The sequence below is a fragment of the Schistocerca piceifrons genome, chromosome 1 (assembly GCF_021461385.2).
Source record: "Schistocerca piceifrons isolate TAMUIC-IGC-003096 chromosome 1, iqSchPice1.1, whole genome shotgun sequence".
Taxonomy (NCBI): domain Eukaryota; kingdom Metazoa; phylum Arthropoda; class Insecta; order Orthoptera; family Acrididae; genus Schistocerca; species Schistocerca piceifrons.
In genome coordinates this window covers 1,233,176,337-1,233,187,385 of record NC_060138.1, presented here as the reverse complement: position 1 = coordinate 1,233,187,385, position 11,049 = coordinate 1,233,176,337, and the positions used below count along the sequence as shown (strand labels likewise).

At 40.8% G+C, this 11,049-nt stretch overlaps 1 protein-coding gene across 1 annotated transcript in view; it reads right to left on the bottom strand.

The window, feature by feature from the left end:
* Nucleotides 1-338: 338 nt before the first annotated feature.
* The window catches only part of LOC124780123 (Down syndrome cell adhesion molecule-like protein Dscam2), a 372,570-nt gene continuing 361,859 nt past the window's right edge, over nt 339-11,049 (bottom strand). The window contains exon 32 of the mRNA XM_047253757.1: nt 339-718. Coding sequence (XP_047109713.1) covers nt 667-718 — 52 coding nt within the window. The 3' untranslated portion in view covers nt 339-666. The remainder of the gene's footprint in view (nt 719-11,049) is intronic.

The window sequence follows — 11,049 nt, the reverse complement described above, 5'->3', positions numbered from 1 at the left end:
AACGTATGGACCCAAGAGAGAACAGAACAATAGTGGAAATGGATGCAAGAGCATTGGGTGGCAGTTAAAGCTCAGAAAAAGAGATAGCTCGGTTGACATGATCCCTAGGTGGCCAAAACAAAGAAAGAACAAGAAATAAACAAGGAAAATCAAGTAGTGTACACTATGCTGACTAAAAATACAGAAACTTTTAAAATATCATTTATTAAATTTTTATTCATTTAAAAATACATAAAATTGAACATGTAAATTTTTAAATCTGTACATAATTTCAGTCTCCAAAAGTATATGACATGATCCCATAAAATACGGATTTTTGTCAGTAGTTTCTCATAAAATATTTCCTAGCACAGTGGCTTTAAAATTTGTAATGTTGTCATGCTGATCAACACGTTTCCCCCAAAATAATTTTCTGAATAGTTACACTGTAAATGTCATTAGGAAATTTTTTTATGCACATGAGTGACTTCTCTTGCTTCACAGAATGATACACTTTATTTATTTATTTTCCTTTCTGGGAATACGCATCACTGTAAATGATCGATTTCAGTTTTCATGCCTGAGGGTAAAAGAAGAAAAGTGTTGTTTGTGAATGACACAGCTGTGTATCACTCCATGCAGATGTTAGCATTCTGAAACATGGAGTCTCCTTGATAGTTGGCAAACTCAGACATGAATTATGTGTTGCAGCCTCTCTTGTCTTTTCTGTTGATGAAATCTGAAAATGTGAAAGAAACAAATTGACAGTTTATTAAAATATATGCAAATACAGAACTGATGTCAAAAGTGTGAATTAAAACAAACTAGTGTAAATTAAACCACTTTGTTTTTGAACAAAAATCATTATCAGAGTAACATATACAAAAATTATCTCAAACTGGTAGCACAATTTTGTTCTTTCTGCATTGAATGTCTTGATTAGTTTGTCTATGTGCTGAATTTAGCTTGTTATCAAGCTGTATACACCCAAGGACATTATTCAATGTTTCATTTAATGACTGATCAGAAAAAGCATTTCTAAATGTTTTTTACACTGTAAATATAAGACTAAATGAGCATAAGATTTAAACTGTTTGATGTGAGCATTATGCTGCAGTGCAAATATTAGCCGTGAATGACAGAGACCTGGGAAACATTATCAGTGGTTTAAAAAATTACAAAGTAGTGTGGAAAGTACAAGTAATATGGTGAAGTCTGATACAGTTACTAGTAAATCACAGAATGTATAGTCTCAAGATGAGATTGCAATCCTTGCTTAAGGTGTCAAATATGCTATAAACACATGAAAATACTAACTTAGGGGCCCAGGCATATCGCAAATTTAGAAGCAGATACAAGGATGATCCACAAACAAACTGCAAATGAAATTTGAACTGAAACACCGTAGTGTTGTCCCACAGGAAATCTTTGACAAAAGGTGAGAGGAAGGCTCTTAAAGATTTATGTGTAGTAGCTGACATAGGAAACACCAATATTTCATGAGTACAGAGTGTTACTGAAGCAAAATTTTGAATATTTTTAATGGCAGGACAGAACAAAAAGTTTAAGAAAGACCCAACTGCCAGTGCACCAAAGAAAACAAATACTCAAAGTTCTGTATGTCACTTCGAAAAGAAGGTAACGAAACCTAAATTAAGATTAAGGCTGTGTGTCCCAGGCTTTATGGTCTACCCAAAATTCAAAAAATTAATATTCCTCTGGGGCCAATTGTTAGTACAATCAAGGCCAATTGTTAGTGCCCTCAAGTGACAACTTGTTTGTGTTACGCAGTAGCGAAGATGAAAAAGTGCTCGCAGCTTTTAAGGTATGTGTAGGTAGTGGGGAGCGGGTGTGGTAATGACAGTGATAAATTATCACTCACACTCCTGTCATTTACTATGAATACTTTTATTCCAGTAGCATATATACAATGCAGGTAGCTTAGGACGGGTACTGCAGGGAACTGATCTGGCAAAGATGCAGTTTTTCATGCTGTGTTCAGGCAGCGATATTATTGGGGGGTTGAGCCATTGGGTCCAGTTCCCCACAGAGTGCCCCCTCCGCCCCCCCCCCCCCCCCCCCTACGTCTTGATGCATTGTCCTGCTGGCAATGGCAAAGGCCGACATATTGTAGTCCACCAGGTGCCTCGGTGGTCGTAAAAGGGCGGCCGGCCTGTGACGTCAGGGGTGTTACTGATGCTGTGGTGTCAGTGTTTGTTGAGGTGTTGGTGGCTGGTAGTGTGTTTTCCGGTGTGTCAGTTGTCATTATGAAGTGCTCCGGGATCAACTTGAGCAGTTAGCCACCTGAAGAATGAGTGGATTTCAAACCAGCTGTGTCGATTGAAGGCGGAAGGCATATGGAGTGCTCTAATGACCTTGATATCATGCTGTAGGCTGACTGTATAGTGTCAAATTTGGCTATAACCACGAATGATGAGTCCTGCAGTGTTACGGAAATGTCTCCTGAGAGGTAGTGTTGCAGGTCTAGGCTGACTATAAAGTGGCTTGAGGGGCCTGGAGCTGGGGCCAGTGGAGGGGAAACACCAGGTGTGTCCACTAAAGTCCACGATGGTTTTAGGCGGTTCAGTGACTCTGTTGGCGTTTTTCCAGCTGGCAAAACGTTAAAAGTGTTTGGCCCTCTTTTCAACACCTTGTACGGGCCACTGTATGAAGGTTGGAGGGCGGGTTTTATGGCGTCAGTCCCGAGCATGACATGTGTACACGATTGGAGGTCCTTGTGCACAAAGATGGTCAATCTGATGTGGAGGGATGGTGGTGGGATGAGGACGTGGTGGATGTGGTCCCTGTCACATTTTACTAGGTCTGGCAGGTTGACGCTAATGGGGTCAGTGGTTTGTGATATGAACTCTGCTGGGAGGGTGGTTGGTTCCCCATAGAGCACCTCTGCCAGCAAGGTGTCCAGATCTTCTTTGTAGGCAGCTTGTGTGCCTAGCAGCACACAGAGGAGGGCCTCCATTCACTCCTGGTTGTGGCATATGAGTGCTGTCTGAGGGTGCGGTGCCACCGTTCCACAAGTCCATTGGATTGAGGATAGTAGGCCATTGCATGGAACCGCTGCCGACTCAAACTGCCGGCTCTAGTCAGTTGCCAGGGAGTCTGGACAACCAACGGGTGTAATCCGTAGTGTGATAAAAGCTCGTGACAGTGTTGGCCGAGATATCAGAGTAGCACCAAATAGATGCACAAAGAAATTGTTTGTAGTGATTCCAGGCGATGAAGCACCATCGTGGGGCATATTCTGCGTGGCGTGACATTTGTATGCCATGGTGATCGGTAGTGTGCTGACACAAGTATAACTCAGTATTTCACGGTGCAGTTGAAAGGAAAATAATGGGGTCACCACAATTACAATAATAAATAATCATTCACACTCCAGTCACTTGCTATGAATACTTTTATTCTTGCAGTGTATAAACAATGCGTGTAGCATAGAGCGCGTACTACAGAGGACTGATCTGGCAAAGATATAGTTGTTCTTGCTGCGATAAGCCAGTGATATTATTGAGGGTTAGAGCCAATGGTTCTATTTTTAGAGCTCACATTTAGTTTTCTACAAATGATCACTCTGGACATATCTCTGAATATTTGGTCCTTCCTCCTGAGACACGCCATATGTAAGACCCATGTCATTTTATAGAAAAAGTTGAAGGGTTGACTTTGGCTCCTGAAGATGTTTTTGTAAATTTTGACATAATGTCTCTATTTATTATGATTACAGTTAATGAAGTGGTAGTCTATAAAGCAGATGTTTTTGCATAGGATTTGGCTGCTCTTTTTAGATATTGCCTCATTTTGAGCCAGTTCCAATAGGATGATGAATTCTATGAGCAAGTCAGTGGTGTTGCAATGGGCAATACATTAGGTCCTGCAGTTGTCAATTTTTATATGGAAAAATTTGAACAGTCAACTCTAGAAAAATCGAATACATTCTCAATGGTACTTTTTGGGAATGGTACATGGCACATGGCAAAAAGCTTTAGAGGAATTCTTTCATTATCTAAATAATATAAATCCAAACATGCAGTTTACTATGAACATGGAAAATTACAACAAAATATCTTTTTTGGATGGTTTGCTTGTGAGATAGGCTAATGTAACATAACATTTTTACAAAGCCACACATACAAACAGATATTTGCATAAGGAGTCCAACCATCATCCTTGGCAAAAGAGACCTGTTAGCAAACATCTTATTGACAAAGCCAAGGTATTTGAACACCAAAATATTTACAAGCCAAATTAAAACATCTGAATTAGGCTTTCCAGGAACATATCAACATATCTACTCAGGGAAAGAGGTAAATAGGGTTCTACATCACAAAAATAGTACTCTGAAAGAAAAGAGTGAAAAACAAGAAAGAAGGGTTTCCCTCTCTTTTATTTTAAAAGAAAAACTGATCAGACTGGTAAGTTTTTATAGAAACATAACATGAGATCAGTTTCTGACTAACAAAGAAATTGTGGCAACACTTTGACATTCTTTACCATGTGAGTTTAGTGCGATCGTATCACTGAAATATTAGAGCATAATCTTTCAAGTGTGAAAGTAATAAAAGTTATTCTGAACAACTGTGTATTATCCTATAGTTTGGGCATACTAGAAAGTCACTACAGTGGAGACCGCGCAATGAAGACGTAACAGCACAGACACCAAGTAAGGAATAATGACTGCACTGACAACAGTAGCAGAAAACAGTTTCGAGCAGGAACAAAGTACATCGCCTGCTGCAAGCTCCTCCTCAGGAGAACATAGAAGTATGCCTATAGGCCAAGGAAATGTCAAATTCCCTGCTTTCTGGACAACAGGGCCGCAGCTGTGGTTCATACAGGTGGAATGTATATTTCAACAACGCAAGGTAGCCTGTGATACTGATAAGTTCAACATTCAGGTTTCAAGTCTAGCCTTGGAAGTGATAGAAGAAGATAGCTTGTCACAATGAAGTTAAGCAGTGTTAAAAAAGGCCCTAATACAATGCTACACTTTACCGACAGAACTATACGTCTTCAAAAAATCTTCACTGAAAAATGTGTGTAACACAAGCTTTTGTCGCAAATCCTTAGGTCATTACGCGCATTGGTGGGCCCAGATTTGCTGCCAGAACAATCTTTACAGGTACTGTGGCTACATAAACTGCCAGCCAACATCCACGCTATCATTGCCGTACAAACAGATGTACCGTTAATGACATCAACGAAGAAGGCAGACACCATTGCAAATAATTTAAGAGAATCCTCTGCTTGGGCAACAGTCAATACAAACCACAATAGAAGCATGTGAGTATACAGCAATAAAGAGTCAGACACTGTGGATTTTGGTTCAGGCATTACTTCCTCTCATCACCAGCACACATTACAAGAATCCACCATGGAACAGTTGGTAGCACAAGTGGAAAAACTTAATGTCTAAGTCGCCAAGCACCAACAACATTTACAAAGCCAACACCGGAAAATACGCAGGAATAACATTCCTCAAAGCAAATCAGAACCTTGGTGCTGGTATCACAAATGCTTCCACGATTCTGCTCATCAATGTACCCAACCCTGCAGCTTCCCAAACTTTGGAGACGGACATTAATGGGTGCGAATGTTTATCATCAATTTCTTAAGTGCCCGGAGACAGGAGAAAAACAAAATGGTGCTAAGAAAATGATATCTATGGTTAGAAAATGGGACAGACTATTCATCCAATGCCTTACATCTGGAGAGAAGTTTCTGATTGATAAAGGTTCAGAGGCTAGCGTGTATCCTAGAAGAAATAGTGACATCCAAAGAACTATGTCACATCACGTGCTCACTGCAGTGAGAAACGATTGGCATTACATCTCGAACCTGATTTCAAACTGGTATGGACTTTCATAATAGCAGATGTACCAGACCCTATTATTGGTGCAGACTTCTTGTGCAAATATTGCCTTATGCCATACCTTGTCAATCGACGATTGGTTCAAATACGCAAGGAAAAAACATTGCCTCCCCTCACTTCTGCATCAGGGCAAATTCAGTGCAAAGTGCTCGGTCATTCTAACACTTCCTCCGTGCCAGAACGCATCGATACAAATTCGTGCTTACAACAATGCGGGATGCACATGTGTGGGCCATGCAAGAAGAAGTTTCTCAAATGAAACGATTCATTTGTTGTAGGCAAAATGACAACATCAAAGGAGGACGCATATTTTCACAGCATACTTCAACACTTTTCAGCAATCACTCCCCCGGCGAACACCACCAGGAAGTACTTTCACGAGACACAGCATCACATCCACATGAAGCCCGGCCAACCAGTTGCATTCCATCCAAGACGTCTGTCTCCAGAGAAACTACTTGTGGCACAAGCAGAGTTTGATCGACTTTGGTGACAGGTATAGTAACTACGTCAGACAGTGCGTGGGCTTCAACCTCCCACATGGTTCGCAAAAAAGACAATTCTTGGAGTATATTTGGTGATTATAGGGCATTCAATTCTCGAACAATTCCGGATCGGTATCCTGTTCCCAATGTGATGGATTTCAATTATAATATCGGCAATGCTACCATCTTCAGTGTGATAGACTGTGAAAAAGCATACTTACAAATTCCAATGGCACGCAGATGTTCAAAAAACTGCAGTAATCACACCGTTTTAACTGTTTGAATACAACTTTGTGCCATTTGGTCTTAGGAACCTTGGCCCAAACTTGGTAGCGGTTTATGCATGAAGTGCTACGAGAGCTGCCATTTGTTTTTTGCTACATGGATGATGTTTTAGTTTTCTCCTGATCAATGGAAGAACACAAAGAACACCTGCAACTGCTTTTACAGTGTTTTGAATGCTATGGCATCTTAGTCAACAAGGCAAAGTGTGCATTGCGCAAACAGGCAGTCAAATTTCTCGGGTATGTGGTCTCGGCAGCAGGTCTGTCACTGCTGCCTGAATGTGTGGAGGCAGTTTAACGGATGCCCCTCCCAATAACATATAAAGGACTTTGTCGATTCCTCGGCATGCTCAACTACTACCACTGCCATTTATCTCACCTAGCGACAGTACGAGACCACTCACGGCTCCACTCATAGGAAAAAATACTACAGGAAACCATGTAATATCATGGACATCAGAGGCTGAACCAGCGTTCCATAGATTAAAGGAACATTTGTCACAAGCGACTTTGCTGGCTCACCTAAGAGTACATTCATCCTTGGCGATTATTGTCGATGCAAGCCAGACGGCTGTAGGAAGAGTACTGCAACAGGAACTTAGTGGTAAATGGCAGCCACTCGCCGTTTTTTCAAGACCCTTGGACCAAAGGCAGCAAAAGTGGAGTGCTCTCGACTGCGAACTGTTAGCCATGTACCTTGCAGTCAAGCACTTCCGTTCATTGATAGAGGGACAAAATTTCACCATTATCACAGACCATAAACTGCTAGTGGCCATCTTCCAGCGTGACACAGACCCAGCTTCACCATGGCAATGTAGACAGATAGAATACATCGTGTAGTTCACATTGGATATACGTCACATAGCAGGGAAGAAGAACCTGGTCTCAGACTGCTTATCATGCAACTGTGCTAGTTTCAATGCCTTACAATGGTCAGAGATAGCAACAACACAAAACAATATGATCCTTTCCTGTGCAGTCTCCTACAGTGCCAGTCAATGGCATTACAGCTTAAATGCATTTTGACTCTGAATGCGCCAGAAGGAATTTGGTGTGATGTGAAGAAAGGAAGAATACCACAAAGAGATCTTCAAGGCCTTACATGATCTTTCTCACCCTGGAATCCGAGTAACAGCAAGACTAGTATCTGCCATAGTAGTGAGGCCAGGGATACAGAAAGACTGCCACGACTGGACACACGATTGCTTAATGTATCAGCACAATAAAATCAGTGGGCATGTTATTGCATCAATTTCCAGCACCGTCAGCAAGGTTTATGCACATTCATGTCGACGTTGTGGGACCATTTCCACATGCTGGAGGCCACCAGTACTTACTTACGGTCATCGATCGCTTCACTAGATGGCCAGAGGCCGCCATCTTAACAGACATCTCAGCCGAGTCAGTAGCAAAAGCATTGATATGTTCCTGGTTCTCTCGGTTCGGTGTACCACATGACATTACCACTGATCAGGACAGACAGTTTGAGAGACAGCTTTTTAAGGAACTATTGCAGTAATGTGGCTGCAACAATTTTTGTACAACTAGTTATCATCCAGCTAGTGACGGGATGGTGGATCATTTTCACCGCACTCTCAAAACTGCTCTATTGTGTAGTATGTCTGACTGGCTCAAAGCACTGCCTCTGGTCCTCCTTGGATTACGAACAATCGTGAAAGAAGATTTACAGTGCTTGCCCATGCAATTAGTTTATGGCGAAGAGTTGAGAGTCACAGGGGAATTAACCATGCCGCAATCCTCTTTATTGGCCACTTCAGAGCTTTACACACAGTTTGCACAACAACTTAGCAGCAGAATGCGAAAACTCCAGCCTACCAACCGTGTCACGCATGGGGAACAAAAGGTGTTTGTGCATAAAGACTTGACACAAACGTCTCATGTGTGGCTCAGAGACGATGCAGTATGCCCACCGCTTGTTTCGCCATACTGTGCTCCCTCCCAAGTGATAGAGAGAGGTGAACACTGGTTCATAATCGAGAAGAATGGCAATCAAGAAACAGTGTCCATTGAGTGCCTCAAACCCACGTACATCGATGTGGACACTCCCAGCACTCAACCCATGGTGTCAAGTTCACCCAACGAGGAACCCACCATGGTGATGCCAGAGAACATGGAAAAAAAAAAAAAAAAAAAAAAAAAAAACAGAAACACACACAGAGGAACAGGAAGAACAGGATCGGGTTCCAACAGTGGTTACAAGAGCAGGTAGGCAAGTGAAGTGCAAATTCCCTGACATACCAGGAGCACCCGGTTTAAAAAAAAAGGGCGGGGCTGATGTGGCAACACTTTGACATTCTTTGCCACGTGAGTTTAGCATGATTGTATTGCTGACATATTAGAGCATAATCTTTGCCGCTCTGCTGTTGGCATAGTGACTTAGAGTTGTTTATGTTTATCATTGTGTTTTCGAGTGTGAAAGTAATAAATGTTATTCCGAACAACTGTGTATTATTCTATAGTTCGGGCATACTAGAAAGTCACCACAAAATTATGTCTAGCCCTCAGATATGTGAAAGAAGATTGCCCTCCTCTGTTGGCATGTAAGGTATATGAAATTCCATTTACACAGGGTAAGGTCTACATTGTAACCACAAAGGAATGAGTGAATACACATTTGAAGGAACACAAAATTCTTTACTGACTAAGGAAAGTAAGAAAATGAGTTGTAGCAGGGCATTTTCTTCAGTCAGGAAAGAATGAAATGAAGTTTTTGAAAACCAAGTATAAACTATTACCCACAAGTGTACAGAGAAGTCATTAAAATATATAAACATGGGGACAATTTTAACAGAAAAGAAGAAGCCATCAATCTCAGTGATATATGAACAGTAACTCTACAGAACATATAGTTCTTTCCTTGAAAGATGACAATTTGATATTTAAGTTTTTTCTTTGATAAGGATTATCTTTGATAATTATGTGACACCTTAGGTCATATGTAACCAAATGATTCCAAAAAGTTGTACTTCATAATTCAACCAATGTAATCTGGGGATGTAATTCAGACTGGGGAGAAATCATATATGGGGCTCCCCAAGACTCCCTATTGTTCCTCATATATGTAAATGATCTTCTGTCTAATATACAACCAGCAGAATATTTATTATTATTTATTTATAATAGAGGGAAACATTCCACGTAGGAAAAATATATCTAAAAACAAAGATGATGTGACTTACCAAATGAAAGTGCTGGCAGGTCGACAGACAAACAAACAAACACAAACATACACACAAAATTCAAGCTTTTGCAACAAACTGTTGCCTCATCAGGAAAGAGGGAAGGAGAGGGAAAGACGAAAGGATGTGGGTTTTAAGGGAGAGGGTAAGGAGTCATTCCAATCCCGGGAGTGGAAAGACTTACCTTAGGTGGAAAAAAGGACAGGTATACACTCGCACACACACACACACACACACACACACACACGCACACACACACACACACACACACACACACACACACACACACACACACACACACACACATCCATCCGCACATACACAGACACAAGCAGACATTTGTAAAGGCCTGCTTGTGTCTGTGTATGTGCAGATGGATATGTGTGTGTGTGCGAGTGTATACCTGTCCTTTTTTCCCCCTAAGGTAAGTCTTTCTGTTCCCGGGATTGGAATGACTCCTTACCCTCTCTCTTAAAACCCACATCCTTTCGTCTTTCCCTCTCCTTCCCTCTTTCCTGATGAAGCAACCGTTTGTTGCGAAAGCTTGAATTTTGTGTGTATGTTTGTGTTTGTTTGTTTTTCTGTCGACCTGCCAGCACTTTCATTTGGTAAGTCACATCATCTTTGTTTTTAGATTTATTATTTATTTACTTATTGCAGGTAACACTAGTATTGTTATCAGTCCAAGCATGCATACAGAAACAGAAGAATGGTGAGCAATCTTCTTAAAAGTATCGTTGGTTTTCTGCAAATGGTATTAACTTGTGCACATCTAGGGGTACTACCAATGATCAGCATAACACATGGTGATAAAATAATAAATAGCATGCAGATTTCAAAATTCTTAGGTGTCCATATTGATGAGAATTTAAACTGGAAAAAGCACATTTTACAACTCCTAAAACAACTTATTTCAGATACATTTGCACTTAGGATCATTCCAAATTTTGAGGAGAGACAAATCAGTAAGTTGACATTTTTGCATATTTTCATTCAATAATGTCATATGGAATAATATTCTGGGGTAAGTCGTCTTTAAGAAAGAAAGTCTTTGTTGCTCGAAAACAGGCTGTAAGAATAATATGTGGTGCTACCCATGATCATTTTGTAAACATCTGTTTAAGGAGTTGGGCATTCTGATTACTGCTTTGTAGTATATTATTCCCTCCTGAAGTTTGTTGTAAATAATCCACTACAGTTCAAAGTGAACAATGACA